Source organism: Delphinus delphis, chromosome 20 (assembly GCF_949987515.2).
Source record: "Delphinus delphis chromosome 20, mDelDel1.2, whole genome shotgun sequence".
Taxonomy (NCBI): domain Eukaryota; kingdom Metazoa; phylum Chordata; class Mammalia; order Artiodactyla; family Delphinidae; genus Delphinus; species Delphinus delphis.
In genome coordinates this window covers 13,709,295-13,733,966 of record NC_082702.1, presented here as the reverse complement: position 1 = coordinate 13,733,966, position 24,672 = coordinate 13,709,295, and the positions used below count along the sequence as shown (strand labels likewise).

The 24,672-nt window shown below is 52.9% G+C and overlaps 1 protein-coding gene across 2 annotated transcripts in view; it reads left to right on the top strand.

Moving 5' to 3' along the window:
• The window catches only part of RYR1 (ryanodine receptor 1), a 117,747-nt gene that overhangs the window by 13,468 nt on the left and 79,607 nt on the right, over positions 1-24,672 (top strand). For both annotated transcript variants that reach the window (XM_059999263.1, XM_059999264.1), the window contains exons 13-33: positions 334-529; positions 4,311-4,446; positions 4,529-4,624; positions 4,709-4,827; positions 5,651-5,784; positions 6,261-6,502; positions 7,001-7,193; positions 8,151-8,367; positions 10,173-10,277; positions 10,503-10,606; positions 11,314-11,397; positions 12,208-12,515; positions 13,317-13,519; positions 14,679-14,853; positions 15,028-15,236; positions 18,111-18,505; positions 19,455-19,587; positions 20,401-20,561; positions 21,221-21,386; positions 23,441-23,527; positions 23,702-23,928. In XM_059999263.1, the coding sequence (XP_059855246.1) occupies positions 334-529; positions 4,311-4,446; positions 4,529-4,624; positions 4,709-4,827; positions 5,651-5,784; positions 6,261-6,502; positions 7,001-7,193; positions 8,151-8,367; positions 10,173-10,277; positions 10,503-10,606; positions 11,314-11,397; positions 12,208-12,515; positions 13,317-13,519; positions 14,679-14,853; positions 15,028-15,236; positions 18,111-18,505; positions 19,455-19,587; positions 20,401-20,561; positions 21,221-21,386; positions 23,441-23,527; positions 23,702-23,928 (3,690 nt within the window). The remainder of the gene's footprint in view (positions 1-333; positions 530-4,310; positions 4,447-4,528; positions 4,625-4,708; positions 4,828-5,650; positions 5,785-6,260; positions 6,503-7,000; positions 7,194-8,150; positions 8,368-10,172; positions 10,278-10,502; positions 10,607-11,313; positions 11,398-12,207; positions 12,516-13,316; positions 13,520-14,678; positions 14,854-15,027; positions 15,237-18,110; positions 18,506-19,454; positions 19,588-20,400; positions 20,562-21,220; positions 21,387-23,440; positions 23,528-23,701; positions 23,929-24,672) is intronic.

Sequence of the window (24,672 nt, the reverse complement as noted above, 5' to 3'; positions counted from 1 at the left end):
AGACTCCTGACCTCTACATACTTGACCCCTAATCTGACCTCGACAGCTATGACTTTGACTTCACACCCCTGACACCCTCGACCCTGGACCTCCCTAGCCCTGACCTCTGCTTTCATGACCTGTCCCTACACAGGCGGGGGTCCCAGGCCCAGCTCTGCCCTTGGCCACTGGGTCACCTCGGGCCAATCAATGCCCTTCTCTCTCTGCGTCTCACTCTCTCTCTCTCTGTTAAATAGGTGTGTCTGTGGGAGTCTGGCAGGGACCGGGGGTGGGTGGGGGCGGGACCCTCACAGTGTTCACGGACCCTCACTGATACGTGCGCGGTCTCCGCAGGGGCCTGGACAGCTTCAGCGGAAAGCCGAGGGGCTCGGGGTCTCCGGCTGGCACAGCACTGCCTCTCGAGGGCGTCATCCTGAGCCTGCAGGACCTCATCGGCTACTTCGAGCCACCCTCCGAGGAGCTGCAGCACGAGGAGAAGCAGGGCAAGCTGCGCAGCCTGCGCAACCGCCAGAGCCTCTTCCAGGAGGAGGTGAGGGCGCGGCCCGGGGGGGCGGGGTCTGTGGGCGCGGGGTCGGAGCCTTCAGAGGGGCGGAGCCTGCCGGACCCGGGGAAGCAGTGGTCTGAGAGGGGGCGGGGCAGGTGGAGGGGCAGGAGGAAGTTCCTGGACTGGGTGAACAGGGCGGGGAGGCGGGTCGTAGGGGACACGCGAAGGGGCGGAGCCTTGAAGCGGGTCCGGAGTGGGTTGGTGGGCGAGGCTTTGGTGAGGGGCGGGGCCTGTGAGAGCAAAGTGGAACCGGAGCCTGAAGGCGGGGCAGGACTTGTTCCCTCTCCTGGGAGGACGGGGCGGGTGAAGGTAAGCTCTGGGCCAAGGCAGGTCAGTGGAGGAAAGGCCTGAGTAGAAGCCCGAGGCTGAGCTACTAGACTCAGGAGGCGGTGACTGTAGGGGTAGGGCCTGCGGAGTGGGAGGATAGAACTAGAGTGGGGCATGGTGGGGGAGGGCCAGAGAGGTGGGCTTTTGGGTGGGAGGATAGTGTAGGGCGCGACCTCAGCTTGGGTCAGAGGCTGGGGGTCTGTGTGTTATGAGAGGAGACGTGGTGGGCTTCGCTCAGCACGGAGTCTGAGTGCGAGGGGCCGAGAGGGGTGGAAAACTGGGGCTGTACAAAGGTCCGGGGTCTGCTGTCTCCTCAGGGTGATTGGGGAGCATGTTCATTTAAAGTCTTCCAAGTTGGCCCCGCTCCTCTCCAGGGGCTCCCATTGTGATGGGGGTGGCAGACCTAGAAATGATGGTAGTAACAACAACAAAACTTACTAATGGAGTGGGATTAGTATATGCAAAGTGTTTAGAACAGTAGCAGCACAGAGTAGATGCTATGTAAGTGTCAGTGGTTATTGTTACTTTGAATTTAGCCCTTACTGTGTGTTATGGGTGTTACATACCTGACATCCTCCCCATAACCCCATGGGGGGTTGTAATTCCCATATTACAGATGGGTCACTGAGGTGCAGAGAGATTAGATAACAGCCATTGCTGAACAAATATACCAGGGGGGATATAGCTGTCAAGAAAACAGACAAAAATCCCTGTCCTTGTGGAGTTGACGTGAGGCGGGAGGATAAATGAGCAATAAAATAGGATGATTATGTGGCATATTAGATGATGATAAGGAGAAAAACAAAGCAGGGCAGGGACTTCCCTGGTGGTCCAGTAGTTAAGAATCCACCTTCCAAAGCAGGGGACGCGGGTTCGATCCCTGGTGGGGGAACTGAGATCCCACATGCTGCGGGGCAACTAAGCCTGTGCGTTCTAGAGCCCACGTGCCGTAACTACTGAGCCTGTGCGCTCTGGAGCCCGCGTGCCACAACTAGAGAGAAGCCCATGTGCCACAATGAAAGATCCTGCATGCTGCAACAAAGATCCTGCAGCTAGGTCCCGCAACTAAGACCCTACGCAGCCAAATAAATAAATATTTAAAAAAAAAAAAAAGGGCGGCGGTAGGGAGTGCTGGGGTTTTTGCAGTTTAAAATACAGTAGTCAGGGAGGGTCACGTGAATGAAGAGAGGCAGCCATGTGTACACCTGAGGGAGGGACAGAGAGGAGACAGAGCAAGTACACGGACCATGAAGTGGGAGTGTGCCTGGCAGCTTCCAGAATAGTGAGGAGGCCGGGATGACTGGGACTGGGTGAGCTAGGGGAGGAGTGGGAGGAGATGAGCACAGAGAGGTGACAAAGGCCAGACCAGGGTGAGGACTTGCGGTTTGGGAGCCACAGAAGGGTTAGGTCTTTGAAAGTCACAACGAGTTAGGGGCAGAGCCACTGTGTGTGACTCCAACTGGCTGTGCTCTCTACCACGATGCACTGCATCTCTGACTATGGGCCCAGGATATAGATACAACAATTATCATAGCAGCCCAGTTGTCTACCACCACTGGAATGAATCCACAAATGTGGCATATCCGTATGATGGCTATGGACACTACTCAGCAATGAAAATGAGCAAAGGACAACCCCATGAAACAATGCCCTTAACCTTAAAGCGTAATATTGAGAGAATTCCCTGGTGGTCAAGTGGTTGGGACTCAGCGCTTTCGCTGCCAAGGTCTCGGTTCGATCCCTAGTCGGGGAACTGAGATCCTGCAAGCCGCTCAGTGCGGCCAACTAAGTAAATAGAAAAAAAAAATTTTTTTAAAGTAATGTTGAGCAAAAGAATCCATGTGCAAAAGAATACTTACTGTACACCTCAAGTTCAAAAACAGGCAAAATTTTACTAGACTGTTTATGAATGCATGCATAGGTAGTAAAAATGGAAAAACAAGGAAAGGATTTCCATAAAAGTCAGGATAACGGTTATCCCTAGCAGAGAGGGTTGTGTAACAGGAGGGGCATCGAGGTGACTTCTGGGAGGCTAGCAATGCTCTCTTTCTTGACCTGGGTCATGGTTACACAAGTGTTCTTTCATATTTATTTGTTAAGCCATATACATTTGATCTTTATTATTTCCAGATTCTGTATTTGCAAATATGCCTACTTGCTAAAATTTATTTGTAACCTCCAAATCGATGCTTGCAGAATATTTGTAGTCATTTGTGGACATGTGCAGAGAGGCAAAAAATTTAAGTCATTTGATGTTGTGTTTCCAGTTGAGGTTGAACAAGGCGACAATTTGCCTTGTTATTTCAACTCTCACCTGTAAGCAAGTGTCCTTTTTGTGGTGTATTTAGGGCCACGCTTTTCACATTTTTGTGCTTTTTGTTAATTTCACTGATTAAAATGGCCCCTAAGCACAGTGGCGAAGCGCTGTCTACTGTTCCTAAGTGCAAGAAGGCTGTGATGTGCCTTACTGAGAAAATATGTGTTAAAGAAAAGCTTCACTGAAGCATGAGTTACAATGCTGTTGGTTGTGAGTTTAAGGTTAATGAATCAACAACATCTATTAAATTAGTGTCTTTAAACAGAAACGCACATAAAACGAGAGTGTGTATTGATTGATTGATGAAAATGTTGTGCTCAGAGACTCAGAGAAAGCCCCTGTGTTTCCCCTGGGAGCCTTGGGTCTCAGGATTCACTCAGTGCTCACGGCGACTTTACAGAACCTAACTACTACGAAAAGCAAGAATAGACTGTATATATTTTATTGTTTTTTGTTTTTTTGTTTTGCGGTACACACGCCTCTCACTGCTGTGGCCTCTCCTGTTGCGGAGCACAGGCTCCGGACGCGCAGGCTCAGCGGCCGTGGCTCACGGGCCCAGCTGCTCCGCAACATGTGGGATCTTCCCAGACTGGGGCATGAACCCGTGTCCCCTCCATCGGCAGGCAGACTCTCAACCACTGCGCCACCAGGGAAGCCCTAGACCGTATATGTTTTATGTGCTTTTCTGTATGTCTGTTATAATTCAAAATAAAAGAAGACAAAAGGTTAAAATGTTTTTTAAAAGAAGAAAGAGACAGAAGGCAAAAATCTCTCTGGTGGTTGGTGTGGAAAGTGAGCTGGGCCAATGGGACCAGCAGTAGGGTCCTTGGAGGTGGAAAGGAAGGAAAGAAAATACTGGAAGGAGAAACACAGATTCAGTCCAGATGTTAATAAGGATGTATTATGTTGGGGACAGAGGCAGAGTGCGACAAGGCCAGGTCTGGAGAGCCGAGGAGGAAGGAAGGGAGTTGGGAGTGCGGGTGCACACAGATGGCTCTGGTTTCGATCTGGGGACACCCAGTCACTAGGTGTTGAAGGAATATGAATTAGCAAGTCCAAGAAAGGCAAGGAAGGGAGGGCCTGGGATTCCTGTGATGAAACCCCCTCTTTTCTCTACCCTAGGGGATGCTCTCCCTGGTCCTGAACTGCATCGACCGCCTAAATGTTTACACCACTGCTGCCCACTTTGCCGAATTTGCCGGGGAGGAGGCAGCCGAGTCCTGGAAAGAGATTGTGAACCTGCTCTATGAAATCCTGGGTGAGGAGCCTCGGACTGGACTCCCCCTAGAGCACCCGAGGTTCCCAGTCCTACTGGGTCTGACCCCTCTCTCCACCCTCAGCCTCTCTGATCCGTGGCAATCGTGCCAACTGTGCCCTCTTCTCCAACAACCTGGATTGGCTGGTCAGCAAGCTGGATCGGCTGGAGGCCTCCTCAGGTAGGAGAACCCAGGCGGAGGGGATGGGGACTTGCGGGGACGGGAGGGCTGCAGCCACTTCACCTCTCTCTGATCCCTGTGCAGGGATCCTGGAGGTGCTGTACTGTGTCCTGATTGAGAGTCCCGAGGTCCTGAACATCATCCAGGAGAACCACATCAAGTCCATCATCTCCCTCCTGGACAAGCATGGGAGGAACCACAAGGTTGGCCTCTCACCCCTGACCTCTTATCCCCTGAATGCTGAACCCTGACCTTTCCCCATGGCCCTCGAATTGCCCCCATTTCCCCATCTTATCTCTTACCTGGACTCCTCTACCACAAGCTTCCATCTCAACACAAAGGTCTCAAACTCATGGTTCTTAAATGGGTTCTGGGCCACAGATGTGCTTCGTTATCTCGTTGAAGTATTTTTTCAATTTCTAATTTTGTAGCCTTTAGGGGGGCTGCATAGACACTCTCCAGTTTGCCCCAAGTGCTACTGGTTCCCACTGAATTGTTTCTAACCACTTCACATATTTACATTATCTACCTGGCCCCTGAAGACACAAGTTTGCAACCTCCACTGATCTAAACCTCATCTTTATCCCTGTGCTCTCTCCCTGACCGACCCTTTCACTCTTCCTACTGGCTTCTGACCTTTTACCCCAGTCTTTTTTTTTTTTTGGCCAAGCCATGTGGCTTGCGGGATCTTAGTTCCCCAACCAACGATCGAACCCAGGGAAGCTCAGAGTCCTAACCACTGGACCGCCAGGGAATTCCTCAGTCTCTCTTTTCTTACATTGCTGATGTCTTATCCCAGCTCATACGGCCCCCGCCTCTTGCCTGATGTTTCTCTTTGACTCCGATCTCTCTCTGTGACCCCTGACCTCCCACTTTCACCACCTCTTCTCAGTCAAAAGCTCTATCTCCCATCCTGGCATATCATCCTTCTGGTTTCCCACTCTGGGTCTTCCATGGACAACCCCCACCCCACCCCACCCCCCGCCCAGGTGCCCTCACACCCTGACCTCTGACCTTGACCTCCAGGTGCTGGACGTGCTGTGTTCCCTGTGTGTGTGCAATGGCGTGGCCGTGCGCTCCAACCAAGATCTCATTACTGAGAACTTGCTCCCTGGCCGCGAGCTTCTGCTGCAGACAAACCTCATCAACTTTGTCACCAGGTCTGGCCCCTAACCCCTGACCCCAGAACTCAGAACCTCGCAATCCCCTCCCTGACTCAGACTCCACACCCAGGTGGATGGGCCTTCCTCCATCTCCCACCCCGGTCCCCACAGCTGTCCCCAGCTCATCCCTGGCTTCTCATTCCTCTTGTCCTCTCTCCCTGCTCCATTTCTGCCTCTGTCTCTTCCTCCCTCTTTCTTTCTGTGTTTGCTCTTTTTGTCTTCATCTGTCTGTCTCTATTTCTCCTCCATCTCTTTTTCCTGGTCTCTCTCCCATCTCTCTCTTCTCTGTCCTTTGATGCCTCTCTGTCCGTCTCTGTCTCTGCTTTCTCTCTCTGTTTCTGTGTCTCTGCTTTTCTGTTTTTCTTGTGTATGTATATCTTTGTCTTTCTCCCTTCCTCTCCCACCCCCCCACTAGCCTGGATCTCCTCTCCATCTCTCCTTCATCCTCCTCTCCTGTCCTGTCTCTCCTACAGCATCCGCCCCAACATTTTTGTGGGCCGAGCAGAGGGCTCCACGCAGTACCTCAAATGGTACTTTGAGGTGATGGTGGACGAGGTGGCTCCATTCCTGACAGCTCAGGCCACCCACCTGCGGGTGGGCTGGGCCCTCACTGAGGGCTACAGCCCGTACCCTGGGGGCGGCGAGGGCTGGGGCGGCAACGGGGTCGGCGATGACCTCTATTCCTACGGCTTTGATGGGCTACATCTCTGGACAGGTACCTGGACCCTTCTAGGGGACCCTCAACCCTGACCATTGACCCAGGGTTTCTAGGCTCTCACCACATGCCTTGGGATCCTGACCCCCAAACAGGCTAACTTTGACCCCTTATTCCTCATTTCCCAAGACCCTAACCCTAGAGCTTTCAGAATCTGGGCTCGAACCTGTTTCTTCATAGCCTCCGGAGCTCTGACCCCAGAGGATGTCAGATCTCTGACCCTAGAGAGCCCAGAGAACTGCCCTGATTATTATGATCTCTGATCTTTGACTTACGCCCCCAAAGGTTACAGAATCCTAACTCCAAGATGACTTTAATCTTTGACCCCCACACCTCTCAGGAACCTAACCTCAGGGGAAACTTGACTTCTGCCTCTAATCTCTTGACCTTAGAGTTGCTAGGGTCCAGACCCTATAGGATCCTCTAATACCTGCCCTTATCTCTTGAGACCATTGGTTCCATTGGACCTCTGACTTCTCCCTGGTGATCCTGGTGCAGGACACGTGCCACGCCTGGTGACTTCCCCAGGGCAGCACCTCCTGGCCCCCGAGGACGTGGTCAGCTGCTGCCTGGACCTCAGCGTGCCGTCCATCTCCTTCCGCATCAATGGCTGTCCTGTGCAGGGTGTCTTCGAGGCCTTCAACCTTGATGGGCTCTTCTTCCCCGTTGTCAGCTTCTCAGCTGGTGTCAAGTAAGGACTTGCCCCAGCCCCCTGGCCAGTCCCCAGACCTGGGACTGTCCTGAGACAGCTTCTGCAAGCACGCCATGGCCTTCTATGGGGCCAGGACCCAGCAGCCTTTTCTCAGGACTGATGGGCCAGACCCCTACACGAAGGTCCCAGTGACCTCTACATGATCCCAGACACTCTCAGTGTCCTCCCAATGACCCAGACCCTCCCAATGATGTCAGCTTCACCCCAAGTGTCCCCCAAATTTCACAATGACCTTCTAATGATTAATAAGTTTCTTCCAGTGACCTCCCAGATGACCTCTGACTCTCCCAATGATTCTGTGCCATTCCAGTGACCTCCAGATGATTCCAGAATCTGACAGTGATCTTCCAATGACCACAAAGCCTCCCAATGACTCCATGCTCTTGACTTCCCAATGACCCCAGCATCTCCCAACGATATTCTAATAGCTCCATAATTTCCCAGTGACCGCTCAACGACCACAGTTACTTCAGAGACCTCTCAGTAGCCCAGTCTTTTCCCAGTGACCCCAACCTCTGTGAATGACTTACTCACCATTTCAGTGGCGATTATGATTTGCTCAAGGTTACACCAGACTCTCAGTGATTTCCAAGTGACCTTCTTCTTGGTCTCCCCCAAACCTTCTGGTATCTCTAGATGTTCTGTTGATCCAGGACCTCCTCCAAAGGACTTTCCCATGACCTTGGATTAACTCCCCAGTGACCTGACCCCCACTTTCCTTTTTTGGTTTTCCAAAGATTCCTGTTGACCTCCAGCATTTTCTTTGACCTTAGAGTTTCCTGACTCCTAAATGACCTCCATGACCCTATGACTGTCCAGTGACCTCAGGTCTCCCCAGAACCTTCCACTGATCCCAAGATTGCTCCCTTCCCCCCACTGAGTACAGACTCTCCTCTGTACACCGCCCTCACTAGTGACTCCCACTCTCCCACCTAGGGTGCGGTTCCTCCTTGGTGGCCGCCATGGCGAATTCAAGTTCCTCCCTCCGCCTGGCTATGCCCCTTGTCATGAGGCTGTGCTCCCGCGAGAGCGACTCCATCTGGAGCCCATCAAGGAGTATCGGCGGGAAGGGCCCCGGGGGCCCCACCTGGTGGGCCCCAGCCGCTGCCTCTCACACACCGACTTTGTACCCTGCCCTGTGGACACTGTCCAGGTACTGCCTGCTCTACAAGGGTTTCTTGGAGAGGCAGACTCCCTTAGGAGCCAGGGAGATGGGGAGCTGAGCTGGAAGCTGGGGACCCTGTTGTTTAACAGGTGGGGAATCTGAGGCAGAGAGGAGGCAAAGGATTCTCTCAAGGCAGAATCTCGGTTTCAGGGAGTCCTCAGTATAGTCCCCTAAAAAAAAAGGACTGTTATTTATTTATTTAATTTTTAAAAAGTATTTATTTGCTGCTCCGAGTGCCTGTGGGATCTTAGCTCCCCGACCAGGGATTGAACCTGGGCCCTCAGCGGTGAAAGCACGGAGTCCTAGTCACTGGACCACCAGGGAATTCCCTAAAAAGGACTATTATTGCCCCCAATATACAGCTGAGGAAAGTGAGGCCCAGAGAGGTTAAGCAGCCTGTGCACGTCACACAGCATTTGAGTCCAGGAAGTCTGATCCCAAAGCCTGTGATCTTATCCACCACAATTTGTTGGGCATCTTTTCTATTCCACACCTCTCTCACTCCGCCTATCCCAATCTGAGCTCCCCACCTTTCCTCCAGGCATGTCCCTATAGGAGGGAATATAAGTCCTGTTTAAGAGGCTGATCACAAGGGTTTGACTTGCAGCACGTCACCGTGGGCATGCGGCTTCACTTCTCTGTGCCTCAGTTCCCTCACCTGTGAGGAAAACGGGGGAACAAGAGAACCTCCCTCTAGCATTGTTGTGAAGGTTAGATGAATTAATATATGTGAAGTGCTTAGCATGGTCCTGAGGAAATAGTAAGTACTCAGTAGAGTTACTGTCATTATTGGTAGTAGTAATGTTATTGCAGGGGTGAACTTGCCACCCCCCTGTAGCCAGGCCAGAGCCCTGGGCCTCCTCCTGGATGGCTCCCTTCCCCTCCCCCACCCACCCGGCAGCCTCAGGGGTTGTCCACTCCACCTCTCCCAATCCCTTCTCCCCCCACATCCCACCCTGGTCCAACCATCATTATCTCTGCCTGCAGAACACCAACAATCTAAATATGACTAGGCACCTACCATGTGCCACGCGTTTATAGAAACTATGTGGGAGGGTTAGGCGCACAGTCGCAAGTCCCAGCACGGCTCTCTCTGTCTTAAAAACAAAGGAATTGGTAAATGACACACCCTAGGGCAGGAAGCTAAAATAGTTGGGATAGAATCAGGACTCAAGCCCTGGTTCTTCTGATTCCGCATCTTGTGATCTCTAATCAAACACAAGCTTTCCCCCACACTTAGTTAATTGAAAGATCTGTAAAATGAAAATACAGGTACTGTGTATGTTTACTGAAAAAAAATCCGCGCAGTTCCAGCTCACATTGTTTGAGGGTCCACTGCATATAGCATTTAGTAGTTTATGTAAATGATTTCACTGAACCCTTATAAAGTAAGTGTCATGAGTTAATATTGTTCTGATTCTCATCGTACAGAGAAGGAAAGAGACTCCTCCATTCATTCAGCAAACATTTCACGAGCATCCCCTTCTGGGCTGGACAGGGCTGGGAAAATGCTGGAGACAGAGACAGCCCCAGCCCTGCCTTCACGGAGCTCCCAGTCCACAGGGGGAGACAGACCCATTCCCAGATAGTTCCTTAAGTCTGAGGATGCTAAGTCCTTACGCAGCTGGACGTCAACCCTGGAGGCAGGGTGAGGTGATGGGGAGCAAGGCTCGGCAGTAGGAAAGGTCAAAGTTCTGGGGAACTGCTCAGGGCTCGCACGTGTTCTCGGGAAGAGGGGTCACGACGCAGACTGGAGGGGATGCAGGGACCTCACAAATGTCACCTGCCCCCAGATTGTCCTGCCTCCCCATCTGGAGGGTATTCGGGAGAAGCTGGCGGAGAACATCCATGAACTCTGGGCGCTGACTCGCATTGAGCAGGGCTGGACCTACGGCCCGGTGAGGGGGCTGCCTGCAGTGCGGCGGGGGCTGGGGAGAGGCTAGGCTCGCTGTGGTGGAGTGACAACTGCTCACTAACTGGGAGGGGCTGGGGACTGGGGGAAGCGACTTTGGGACACTAGGGGCTCCTTGGGTGGCAGAACGGGTCGGGGAGGCCAGGGGTCACAGTCTGGGAGTCCTGGGGAGGGAAGAGGAACCGAGGAGTTGACTCTGGAGTTTCTCCAGGTTCGGGATGACAATAAGAGGCTGCACCCATGCCTCGTGGACTTCCACAGCCTGCCGGAGCCCGAGAGGAATTACAACCTGCAGATGTCGGGGGAGACGCTCAAGTGAGGGGCGGACCAGGGAGCAGGGGCCTGGGCCTGACCGCTGGGCGGCGGGCAAGGAGAGACAGGGGGAGCGAGACCGAGACTGAGAGAGACAGAGAGAGAGAGACAAAAGGGAGGCAGAGAGAGAGAGGGAGACTGGGATTGTGAGGCTGAAACTGACAGGGGGCAAGTAAGAGACAGAGGCGTAAAGAGAGATGCTCAGGGCTTTCCTGGTGGCGCAGTGGTTGGGAGTCCGCCTGCCGATGCAGGGGATGCGGGTTCGTGCCCCGGTCCGGGAGGATCCCACATGCCGCGGGGCAGCTGGGCCTGTGAGCCATGGCCGCTGAGCCTGCGCGTCCGGAGCCTGTGCTCCACAACGGGAGAGGCCACAGCAGTGAGAGGCCCGCGTACCGCAAAAAAAAAAAGAGAGAGAGATGCTCAGCAAGTGAAAGAGAGAGAAAGAGACAAGGAAAGAAGCAGACAGGAAAAGACAAGCACAGTCAAAGAGATACAGCGACAGTGAAACAGGGAGAGTCAGGAGCCAGAGAGACACAGACGCCAAGACCAAGAGAGTCGGGACAGACACCCAGAAAACCAGAACAAGAGAGATGGAGAGAGCTAGTGACCCAGAGACAGAGCTGACAGGGGCTGGGGGATGAGGGGAGCTGGGCTGGGCAGGGGAGCCACGTGGGGTGACCCTGTCCCCCTGCCCCCACCCCCCGCCCCAGGACCCTGCTGGCGCTGGGCTGCCACGTGGGCATGGCGGACGAGAAGGCGGAAGACAACCTGAAGAAGACAAAACTCCCCAAGACGTGAGTGTGGGCGGCCCGGGCCCCACCTGGGGAAGAGAGTAGGGGGCCGGGGATGCCGTGGTGAGGGCTGGAGCAATTGAGGGCCGGTGGGAGGAGGCTGAGGTCAGAAACCAAGGGGCTGTGGGTTAGGGTGGAGGTCATAGGACCAGGGGTCGGGGCTCTGGAGTCAGTGGTGAGTGTCCTGGGGAGGTGTCAGGAATGCGGAGTTAGGCATTCCAGAGTGAGAGTGGGAGTGAGTCGGACCCAGGGTCAGGGTCTGCCATGGAGTCTGGGAAAATGAGAGAACAGAGGTAATATCTCTGAGTTAGAGGTCAGGGGTCAATGGAAAGAGGTGATAAATTGTTAGAGTTGCAAGTAAGGGATCTTAAAATTATAGATGAGAGATCAGAGGTCCTGGGGATAGATGCCAAGGTTCAAAGGTCAAGGACTCCAAAGCCAGGAGTTTGGAATGATAGGGTCCTGGGATCAGAGGTAAGAAGCCTCAAAGTTAGAAGTGAGGGGTCAGAGAGTTCCAGCGTGAGAAATGAGGCTCCCAAAATCAAGGTGAAGGGGTCACAGAGGCCAGAGGTCAGTGAAGTCAAAGCCCTTGCTACGGTCACAGGATCCTGGGGTCAGAAGTCAGGTATATCAAAGCTTATTTAAGGGAGTCATAGAACCCTGATGTCAGAGACCAAAGGTCAGAAATTTCAAAGCTCAAGGCTAAAGATCATGGAATCCGAAGGACAAGGGTCAGAAGTCAGGGAGCCCATAGCACAGAGCCTAGAAGTGGAGGTGAGGGTCTTGTCCCACCGAACCCCGCCACACCCGCAGGTACATGATGAGCAATGGGTACAAGCCGGCGCCTCTGGACCTGAGCCACGTGAGACTGACGCCCGCGCAGACGATGCTGGTGGACCGGCTGGCGGAGAACGGACACAATGTGTGGGCACGAGACCGAGTGGCCCAGGGCTGGACCTACAGCTCTGTGCAGGACATCCCTGCACGCCGGAACCCTCGCCTTGTGCCCTACCGCCTGCTGGACGAGGCCACCAAGCGCAGCAACCGGGACAGCCTCTGCCAGGCCGTGCGCACCCTGCTGGGCTACGGCTACAACATCGAGCCGCCCGACCAGGAGCCCAGTGAGTGCTGACCACAGGCCCCTGACCCTGACTCCTACCCTGACCCTAACCCCGGCCCTTGACTCCTGATCTCTGACCCAACTCACCTCTCAATGGGCTACATCTACAGCACTGACCCTCTCCCCCCAGCCCTGACACTCTGTCCCTGACCCTGAACCTGATCTTGACCACTGACCTTGACCTGACTCAAGCCCTGCCTGGGCTACGGCTACAACACTGAACAGCCAGACCAGGAACCAGTGAGCGCTAACCCTGACCCTGACTCCAATTCCTGACCCCCAGCTACGACCCCTAACTCCTAACCTCTGGACTATAGCTATAACATGGAGCCTCTAATCCCTACTCCTAGCTTGACTCCTGACCTATCACTGAGCCCCCAGTCCCAGCCTCAACCCCCAACCCTGACTGTGGTCCTCAACTTTCAATTTCTTAACCCCTGACCCCAGCCGCAATTTCTATCCCCTCTCTGACCCTGACTCTCTCTTCCTGATCTTACTCTCAACCCTTGATTCTTACCATTGACCTTAATCTTGACCCTTCACCCCAGACCATGACCGTGACTGACCCGACTTTCTTCCTCCATGCCTCTGTCACTAGTTCCTCTGTGAAGCTCTGACTGCAAAGGGATGGAGGAGAAGTCTCAGTAGGTCCCTCCTGCCTCTCTGTGACTGCTCTGAGATTCCCCAGTTCTTCCCTAACACCAAGAATTGTCCCTTTCCTCCCAGCCCCCCAAAGGCCCTTACCTTTCCTGGTCTCTGCCACCAACCCAGCCTCTCTGACTCTGCCTGGCCCCATTTGTAGGTCTGGTGGAGAGCCAGTCTCGCTGGGACCGGGTGCGCATCTTCAGGGCAGAGAAATCCTATGTGGTGCAGAGCGGCCGCTGGTACTTCGAGTTTGAGGCAGTCACCACCGGCGAGATGCGAGTGGGCTGGGCGAGGCCTGAGCTGCGGCCTGACGTGGAGCTGGGAGCTGATGAGCTGGCCTATGTCTTCAATGGGCACCGCGTGGGTAGCTCCCTGGGCTCCACCCTGCCAGACTCTGTGGTCCTTCCCACAGCTCATACACTCCAGCCCTTCCCACAGCTCACACACTCCAGCCCTGCCTCTACCTGTGCCTCACTCTGTCCGCCCATCTCTGACTCTACCTTCCCACTCATCTACCCATTCTTCCATGTATCCTTCCCTCTCTCTGCCCACGCATATGTCCATCCATCATCCATCTCTCTATCCAACCATCTGTCTGTCCATTCATCCATCCTTCTCATCTGTCCAAAGAATCATTTAGTCATCCACGTTGCCATCTATTCATGTAGTTGTTAGTTCCGCAATTCACCTGTTTAGTCAATTTGTGATTTCATTTATCCATTCATCTATCCAATAATTTAATGCATAAGTACATCATCTATTTATCCATCCACCCATCCATCTACCTATGTGTCTGTCTACACTTTCTTCCCTCCCTGCATCAACCCAGGTAGACTCTCAGCTTTCATTTCGTTCTTCCATCCAGCCATATACCCTGCTTCCTATCCATCCATCTCATTATCCATTTATCTATTCTGGGGGCATATGTGTATATTTGGGTCTGTATGGGGGACATGGACAGGTTAGTTTTTCCTTTCCATCCCTCTACTTGCTGCTGTCCCCAACCCTCCACTAGCACTTTGGTGGTCTGTATAACCCCAGCCCCAGTCATGGAAACAATAGAGAACCCAGGCAGAGGGGATGAGATACAGAGATTAGTGGGAGGGGAAAGCATGAAAGCTTATCCTTTGAGGATCATGGATGCAAACGTGGGGTAAGATGGGGGCCACCGTGGGGGTGAGCCCTCTTCTGTCCCACATGCCCTGGACCTGACACTTGTATCTTTGCATCTCCCGTTGCTTCTGTATCTCCCCGTCCCTCTGTGTGTCTCTCCTGCACCACGTCTCCCGTTGCTTCTGTATCTCCCCGTCCCTCTGTGTGTCTCTCCCGCACCACGTCTCCCGTTGCTTCTGTATCTCCCCGTCCCTCTGTGTGTCTCTCCCGCACCACGTCTCCCGTTGCTTCTGTATCTCCCCGTCCCTCTGTGTGTCTCTCCCGCACCACGTCTCCCGTTGCTTCTGTATCTCCCCGTCCCTCTGTGTGTCTCTCTTGCACTACGTCTCCCGTTGCCCCCTCACAGGGTCAGCGCTGGCACTTGGGCAGTGAACCATTTGGGCGTCCCTGGCAGTCAGGTGATGTCGTGGGCTGCATGATCGACCTCACAGAGAACACCATTATCTTCACCCTCAACGGCGAGGTCCTCATGTCCGATTCAGGCTCTGAAACAGCCTTCCGGGATATTGAGATTGGGGATGGTGAGGGCTGGCCTTGTGGCCCCTTTCTGGTTTTCTTCCATCTCACCTGACCCTACGCTGTCCCCTCCAGCCCCCCGCTCTTCCATCCCTTCTTTCCACAGTACCTCCTTCCCCATGGCTGCCCCTGCCCTGCCCATCTATCCTCACCCCTGCCCGTCTATCCCCTCCCACTAGGCTTCCTGCCCGTCTGCAGCTTGGGACCTGGCCAGGTGGGTCACCTGAACCTGGGCCAGGATGTGAGCTCCCTGCGGTTCTTTACCATCTGTGGCCTCCAGGAAGGTTTTGAGCCATTTGCCATCAACATGCAGCGCCCGGTCACTACCTGGTTCAGCAAAAGCCTTCCCCAGTTTCAGGCCACGCCCCCTGAGCATCCCCACTATGAGGTGAGGACCGAGCCCACTCAGCACGCTCTGATCTGCTTCCAAACCTCACTCTCCCCACAGTTCTCTTCCCCAAGCTTCTCTTTGGCTTCTTTGTTAGCCCACAAACCGCGTAGAATTGGGTGTCAGGATCATGGGCTCCCAGGGCTGCCTTGTAGGGTATAACCTTGGCAAACTACACCTTCCTGGGCTCCAGGTACCGCCTACAAAATGCGGGAAGGGAGAAAAGAGAAGCTGGATTAAGTGAGCCCAGTGGACATTTCCAGCCCTTATAACTATCTAATCCTACAACAAGGTTTAAAGAAATATAAATCACTGGGTACATTTCGGCACCTTCCTTACTAACTGTTATCTGTGGTGGTATTTTGGGGGTTTGTTTGTTTATTTATTTATTGCCGGCCACAAAGCACGGCAATAAGCTTGTGGGATCTTAGTTCCCCAACCAGGCATTGAACCTGGGTCCTTGGCAGTGAGAGCAAGGAGTGCTAACCACTGGACTGCCAGGGAATTCCCATGGTTTATTTATTTTTAGTAACTCTTCATTAATCTGGTATCCGAATTTTTAGACCCTAGTGCCTTTCTTTCCCAAGGTTAAACTCAGGGTCAGATTGTGACAATAAAGTGAGATAGTCTTTTTCTCAACCTGGGAAGAACTTGAATTCCACGTGGCTAAGCTTCAGCTGGTACTTTAGAATCAGACCTGGAGTTGGCCTTTTACCTGCTGTATGACCTGGGCCTGTGACTGTCTCCTCCTGAGCCTCAGTTTTCCCGTCCTAGGCATCGTTCAGATCTCCCTCTCTCTCACATTCTCTCTCTCTTTCTCTTTCCTGAATTATTTAGGGAAGTTGGAGACATCATGCCTCTTTATCCCTAAATATTTCAACGTGCATTTCTTCAGAACAGGCTGTGCTCTTACAGAGCCGCAGTTATGAAAATCAGGGAATTTTACATTGATACGTACTGTTACCTAATTTACAACCCATATTCAAATTTTGTTAATCGTGGCAATGATGTCTCTTTTTATTTTTCTGATCCAAAATCCAATCCGCAGTTACACGTTGCAGTTAGTTGTTATGTCTCTTTAGTCTTCAGTGTAGAATATTTCTGAGTGTTTGTCTGTCATGATGCTGACATTTTTGAAGAGTACAGACCAGTTATTTTGCAGAATATTCCTCATGTATTTGGCACGGATACCATAGCAAAGAGGTTGTGTTCTTCTTGATGCGGAATATCAGGGCGGCACATCATGTCATTATGTCTTATTACTGATTACATTAACTTTGACTGTTTGGTTATGGTGGAGTCCGCCAAGTTTCTCCACCATCAAGTTACTATTTTTCTCTTTATAATTAATAAATAATTTGTGGGAAGGCATTTTAAGGCTAGGTGAAAATGGAAGGGTTTTAAACAAGGGAATGTCCAGTCTAGATCTGAGTTTTGGAAAGGTCTCTATTGACAGTGGATTGGAGGAGGCGAGAGTGGGAGCACTAAGCCCAGAGAGGTGCCTGGGGTGGGCGAGGATGGTGGGGAAGACGTGAACCTCCCAATCCCTGCCACTGCCAGATGGTGTTCTCAACCCAAAGAACAGCATGCTAGACAGCAGTGAGCATGAATAAACTAACCTACCCACAACCACATGGACGAGTCTCTCAGGCACGATGTTGAATGAAAGAAGCCGGACGCAAAAGAGCACATACTGTAGGATCCCATTCACAGGAAGTTCAAGAATGGGCAAAGCTAACCTGTGATGTGCTAAGTCAGAAGGGCGTTAACTGTGAACGAATAATCAGACATTAAGTTGCTTTGCATACTTACCACAGGAAGGAGATGGTCAGTAGGCTTGCCAAGGAGCAGAGGCAGAACAGGATTTAGAAGAGAGATGGGAGAGAGGGGAGAAAGAGACCCTGCAGACAGTCTTGGTTGCACAGTTTTGGGATGAATTCACTGGCTGGTGAGGAGCACAGAGGTCTCTCTTGGCAATTGGTCCTTAAGGAGGTCAACTTGAGGTGGGGCATCAAAGAAAGGGAACTGCTCCAGTTGTTAATGGAGTCTCCAGAAAACTTGAGAGTCTGCCTTTGGAGCGCACAGGCCGGGCACCTGCCCCTCTCTCAGCTCCTGCCCTTTATTTAGGCCAGGTCGGTGCATTTCCCTCATCAGAATCCCTCGCTATCTTTGAGAGTGTAGTGACTAAACGGGCACTGAGGGGACTCCCAGGGGGACTGGTGGTGTTCCATTTCTCCATCTGAGTGCTGGGTACATAGGCGTGGTCCCTCCAAAACCTCATTGTGCTGTGCACTTACGACGTGTGCGTTCTTCTGAGTGTTATATTCCCACAACCAACAAGTCTAACAGAAATTCCTCTGGGGAGCCTTTAAAAAAATCTGACCCTTCTGGGCTGCTCTCCCCAAGAGCCCTTGTTCTGTTCACTGATGTGTTCCCAGCACTTGGAACAGTGCCTGGCACACAGTAGGTGCTCAGTAAATATTTGTGCAGTGTTAGATGGATGGATGGGTGAATGGATGGATGGATGGATTGGTGGGTGGAAGGATGGAAGAATGAATGGGTGGATGGGTGGATGACCTGGTCTGGAGTGAGCCCTGTGCGCAGGAAGGTTTTGAAAGCTCCCCAGGTGATTCCAGTGTCTGACCAGGGCTGCCCACTGTACGAAGGTGTCCAGACAAAGGTAGACAGAAGGCTGAATGCACCCCATGGCCAAGCTGTGTGTCCCATGGGAGTTCGTACGCTCGGAGGAGTGAGTCTTTGGCTAATTCTCACACGGTGCTCTAAGGCCTCGTGGTGACTCTGTGTGTAATAAGGTTTAGGGCCAATGGCCTAGCTCACCCTCCTGGCTCAGGGCTTCCTGCCTCACCCCCACAGGTGACTCGTGTGGACGGCACCGTGGACACACCCCCCTGCCTGCGCCTGACCCACCGCACATGGGGCTCCCAGAACAGTCTGGTGGAGATGCTGTTTCTCCGGCTGAGCCTTCCGGTCCAGTTCCACCAGCACTTCCGCTGCACCGCAGGGGCCACCCCTCTGGCACCCCCCGGCCTGCAGCCTCCTGCTGAGGATGAGGCCCGGGCAGCGGAGCCTGATCCCGACTATGAGAACCTGCGCCGCTCAGCTGGGCACTGGGGCGAGGCTGAGGGGGGCAAAGAAGGAACTGCCAAGGAAGGGTCACCCGGGGGCACCGCCCAGGCTGGGGTAGAGGCCCAGCCTCCCAGGGCAGAGAATGAGAAGGATGCTACCACGGAGAAGAACAAGAAGAGAGGGTGAGTCCAGGGTGGGGCAGGGTGGGGTTTGGGGGTCTGTCCTGGGACCCCCAATTAGGCAACCTCAGGAACTTGAGAAATCCCACTGTATCCCAAAGTGGGCCCATATATGCTAAGTGGGGTCAGATTACTGAGGGATCCTGTTATGTCTCGAGTGAACGTTATTATTTCCCTGGGATGCTCTAAAGGAATGTAAAATCGGGATGCCCCACTGTATCTATGGAGAGCTCCACGGTCCCTGGGGTACCAAAGCTTTTCATCCAATGGACTTCATTATCTGTGAACACTAAAGGGGACCTCAGAATCTTGGGAAAGTTGACTGTACCCCAAGGTACCCAGTGAATATCATTGGTCTTCTAAATTGGGGTCACTCCTGTGTCTCAAATGTACCCCCCCAAAAACTAACTTCAAGGGAGACCCTCAAAGGGCATTCAATTTGAAATGAAACGAAATCTGCTTTTCCCCTACTGTGGCAGTAGTTTTCAGTGGGATTTAGTTCTGTGTCTCTTGAGGGGATGTTTGGAGATGATGGGAGGTTTTTAGTTATCACAGTTTTGGGGGGAGGTACTGCTGGCTGGGGGCCCCAGGGATTCTACATGTCTTCAGGGCACAAGGCAGTGCCCGATGAAGAATTGTCCTTTCCCAAATGCCTTTAGCACCCACATGAGACATGGTGACTTCGGGGACCATTGTGTGCTCCCCAAGGGAACCTCCATGTTCCCAGAGGCACCTTTACATCTGGATAACCCGGAATCCGAAAGCACAGAGCTCCTCCACGGTGGACTGTGCTGGTGCAGTTGGGAATTTCATCCCTCTAGAGGCGAGGCCTTGGGTATTAGAAACGAGGCTTATTTAGGATGGATGTGGAGGCACGAACGTTGCGATGGAGAGGGCTGGGGAGCTGGGCTTGAGAGTGAGTCTCGTGACAGCCTCTCCTCTCCACCACCAGGTTCTTGTTCAAGGCCAAGAAGGCCGCCATGATGACCCAGCCACCAGCCACCCCCACTCTGCCCCGACTCCCTCGCGAGGTGATGCCTGCTGACGACCGTGATGACCCTGAGATCATCCTCAATACCACCACGGTGGGAACCGGGGACCCTCAACTTCAGGCCCCCCCTCCAGATTTCCAAATTTCATGCTGTAATCCCCAGTAATTGCCCTTATCTGGGGACACCGCAATATATACAGGAGACCACAAAATACAGTACACATCAATTTAACCCTTTGAACCCCTAAATACATATAGCTAAGGGGCCTAAAAATTGCAGGGAACACAATGAAGCCATGGGGCACACTGATAGAACTCCCAGGGCCCCCCAAATCCCAGGGATAAACCAACATAGACTCGGCACCCCAATATTTGGGTTCACCCATATAAACTCAACACCCCAAACTTAGTAGCTATTCTAGTATATTCCCGGGAACCAAAATTCACAAGTATTCCAATACAGTTTGGGGATTCACCAAATCTGGAATATTTTCTGAGACAAGCAGCCTAGTGGTTAGGATCACGGGCTACCTGGGTGTCACTTCACGGCTCTATGTCTTCTCTGCTGTGGAAGCACTATGGTTTCCCCATCAGTAAAATGGAGATAAAAAGTGTATCCGCTTGGTGTAAGGATTGAAGTGAGTTCATTTGTGAGCTATTATTTATTTATAACTTTGCTGTATAACCTGGGGAGGGACCCAAATTTGGGTGTATCACGAAACAGTCCCAAAGGATTCCCGAATCTAGGAATACATCAGTAAATACAGAGACAGAGGGACACAGACCCAGGGGGTCTCAAATCCAGCAACTTCTTGTTAAACTCCCAGAGGACACTGAGAATCCAGAGAAGTCAATTCAGAGTCTCAGGGAAGCCCACTGACCACCGGTCCCCCCTTTGCCTCTGCAGTACTACTACTCCGTGAGGGTCTTCGCCGGCCAGGAGCCCAGCTGTGTGTGGGTGGGCTGGGTCACCCCGGACTACCATCAGCACGACATGAACTTCGACCTCAGCAAGGTCCGCGTGGTGACGGTGACCATGGGGGATGAGCAAGGCAACATCCACAGCAGGTGCGGGCAGGGGCGGGGGCCGTGGGAGACCGGAGGTCAGCGCCGGGCACCTCCTCCTCCTTTCCTCCTTTTTTTTTTTTGCGGTACGCGGGCCTCTCACTGCTGTGGCCTCTCCCGTTGCGGAGCACAGGCTCCGGACGCGCAGGCTCAGCGGCCATGGCTCACAGGCCCAGCCGCTCCGCGGCATGTGGGATCTTCCCGGACCGGGGCAGGAACCCGCGTCCCCTGCACCTGCAGGCGGACTCTCAGCCACTGCGCCACCAGGGAAGCCCCTCCTCTCTTCCTACTTGTCTTCCTCCCATGGCTCCTGCTCTGTGTTTTCCCTCCTCTTCTTCATCCATTTCTTTTCCATTTTCTCCTCCTCTTCCATCTTGCCGTCCTCTTTCTAGTTTACCTCCTTTTTCTATCCTCTCGTCCTGCTCCCCTTCTCCTTCTCCTCGTTCTGGAACCACCCCTTCCCCCCACCAGCTTCTAAGAATTCTAGCTCCGAGGGACTCAGGGTCTGGGGTGAGGGGTTTCAGCACTCAGGTCTGCAGGTGGCGGGCGTTTGGGGGTGGGGCTCTGAGTCATGGTATTCCGGGAGCTCAGGGAAGGGGGCGTCCAGGGTCCAGAGCGCCTCGGCTGGCGATCGGGGCACTGATCACTCCTGTGTCCTCTAGCCTCAAGTGCAGCAACTGCTACATGGTGTGGGGTGGAGACTTCGTGAGCCCCGGGCAGCAGGGCCGGATCAGCCACACAGACCTTGTCATTGGCTGCCTGGTGGACTTGGCCACTGGCCTGATGACCTTTACTGCCAACGGCAAAGAGAGCAACACCTTTTTCCAGGTAAGCCCAGCCCTCATTCAGCAACTTAGCAATAGCATCCTCGTGTCTCAGCATCCCGGGACATCCCTCCCAGACACCCTCTGAGGGCAGACCCCAGAGAGACAGGATAAAACAGCCTCAGGACAGGCCAGAGCTGGGAGGTTCCTGGGAGACCACCTAGGTGAACCATTCCTCAAACTGACATCCAGAAAGGGGGAGACAGAGCAGAGCCTTGACCTTGGAGAGAGGTCCATATCCCTCTTGGGCTGGGTGATACCAGTCGCCACCTTTTCACCAATCAGGGCACATCCTGGGATGGGCCAAAATTCTAAGGTGGGATTTTCCTTTTCATCACTTTATTATGAAAGATTTCAAGCATACAGCAAAACTGAAGGAATTGTATCATGAATGCCCATATACCTACTACCACGAATCTGCTATCCATCCATTAATCCATCTAACTTTATTTATTTTATAAAACTTTATTTTGAATGGAGAATTTTAAAAATGCGCAAAAATAGAACAGCGTAATGAACCTCCATGTCCCCATTACACAGCTCCAACTAGTACCCGCTCACGGCTAACCTTGATTCATCTTCATCCACACCCACTGGAGGATTTTGAAGGAAATCCCAGATATCGTATGGTTTGTCTCAGATATATGATACAGTTTGTCTCTTTTCAGTATGTATCTCTAAAAGATAAGGATTCTTTTAAAAAACATAGCTACAATACCACTGTTGTCTTAAAAAAAACCCAAGAATTCTTAGATATCACCAAATATCCAGCCCATGGTCAAACTTCTCTGGTTGTCTCCAAAATGTCTTTTTACTGTTTGTTTGAATCAGAATCTAAATAAGGTGATATGTTTTGGTTGGTTGCTAAGTCCCTTCAGTCTCTTTTCATATGTAGGTTTCCCTTCCATTTTTTTCTTTTTTTCCCCTTTGAAATGTATTCACTGAAGAAATCAGCTGTCTGTCTGGTAGAACTTTGCTCCTCAAAGTGTGGTCCCGGGACCAGCAGGCTCTGCATCACCTGGGAGCCTGTTAGAAATGCAGAATCTCAGGCTCTTACCCAGACCTGCCCAATCAGAATCTGATTTTTTTTTTTAAGAGGGCTTGAATTTTAGCTCAGTTATTTATTTATTTATTTATTTATTTATGGCTGTGTTGGGTCTCCGTTTCTGTGCGAGGGCTTTCTCCAGTTGCGGCGAGCGGGGGCCACTCTTCATCGCGGTGCGCAGGCCTCTCACTGTCGCGGCCTCTCTTGCTGCGGAGCACAGGCTCCAGACGCGCAGGCTCAGCAGTTGTGGCTCACGGGCCTAGTTGCTCCGCGGCATCTGGGATCCTCCCAGACCAGGGCTCGAACCCGTGTCCCCTGCATTAGCAGGCAGATTCTCAACCACTGCGCCACCAGGGAAGCCCCAGAATCTGAGTTTTAAAATAAATCTCAGGGCATTCGTGTGCACACTACCATCTGAAGAGTGCTGGCCTAGTTTCCCACAGGCTGAATCTGGCTGGTGCACACCTGAGGTGTCATTTAAACATTTTCCTCTGTCCCCTGTATTTTCTTGTAAACTGGGAGTTGGGTCCAGATTAGATTGGATTAGATTCAGGTTTGACAAGACTGCTTCACAGATAGTGGTGTTTGTTGTGCTAGAGCCTGGGTGGGTTTCTCTTCAAAGATCAGAGGGGCTGCAGGGAAAGGCAGTCAGAGGATGCTTTTTTTTTTTTTTTTTTTTTTTTTTAGAGGATGCTTTTTGAACTTTGAAGAATAAATAAGTGCTTGGGAGAGAAACAGGAATGGCATTCGTGGGTGGGGGTGGGCACGATGTGCGCAAAGACCCAGACGACAGGTTGCCCTGGGGGAGGTGGAGGAGGTTGGCCTCATTGGGTCAGAGGAGGTGCCGCCCGTGAGCCACTTCAGGGCTCTTGCGGAGCCTCCAGTGCCTGAGTTTGGATCTGTAGACGCCAGCAGCATCAGGCTGGGGCAACTGGCTCCCGAGTCGGGGATCCAGAGTCAGTACCACCTCCAATTCATCTCCTTCCTCACCCTGCCCTCTTCTCCCTTTCCAGGTGGAGCCCAATACAAAGCTGTTTCCTGCTGTCTTTGTCCTGCCGACACACCAGAACGTCATCCAGTTTGAGCTGGGGAAGCAGAAGGTCAGGTTGCCGTGATGGGGCGCTAATGGGGGCAGGCTGAGGACAGAGGTGTGGGAGGTCAGGCTGGCAGAGCGGCTGAAGTGGGGGGAGAAATCCGGGAGGTCTTCCTGGAAACAGAGTGGCGGGAGGGAAAGGGTGGGGAATCCTGACACGTGCATCCCCCTGTGTCCCCAGAACATCATGCCGCTGTCGGCCGCCATGTTTCTGAGCGAGCGCAAGAACCCCACCCCACAGTGCCCGCCGCGGCTCGAGGTGCAGATGCTGATGCCCGTGTCGTGGAGCCGCATGCCCAACCACTTCCTGCAGGTGGACACGCGGCGTGCGGGCGAGCGGCTGGGCTGGGCTGTGCAGTGCCAGGAGCCGCTGACCATGATGGCGCTGCACATCCCCGAGGAGAACCGGTCAGGGACAGCCCCGGCGCCCAGGGGTGGGGCGGATACTGCAAGCGCTCTGGGGTCTGGATCCCACCCGGTGCCCCTCCCCACTACCCCGGAAGCCCCGGACCTACCTTACCATCCCCAGATAACACTCCAGGGGGCTCTAAATCCCTTTCAGCAGGCTCAGACCCACCTCAGGGGACCCAGACTCAGCCCAGGCATCCCCAGCTAACACCCCAGTGGACTCCAGACTCACCTACGGGACTCCAAACCCATCGCAGGGAGTCCAGATCCACAGCAAGGAGACCACACAGCATCCCAGGGGCCTCAAGTGCACCTCAGAGGGTCTTGCACATTATTCAGAGAGGCCTGGAGGCGCCCCAGGTTCTCTTGGACATACCCAGGAGACTTTAGAGGTATCCCTTGGAGATATCTAACCCGCTCCAGGGGACCCAGGCACACCGGGCTAAAGAGTATTCACATGGATGACAGGAAAGCTTTTAAGGACTCTAAATGTGGCCAGGATCCCAGACTCACCCGAGGAAGAGGCTTCATCTTTCCTTTATTCACTGATTCGACAGATAGCTCTGAGTTCCTCCTGTGTGACAGCAGAATTCTAGCCTGGAGACACCAAACTCTTGTGAATGGACATTCTAGTAATGCTCTTGTATAACTCAGGGGACTCAGACCTGCCCAGGAGGACTCAGACCCATCCCCAGGGGCCTCAGACGCACCCATTTATTCATTTGTTCCTACAACAAATATTTA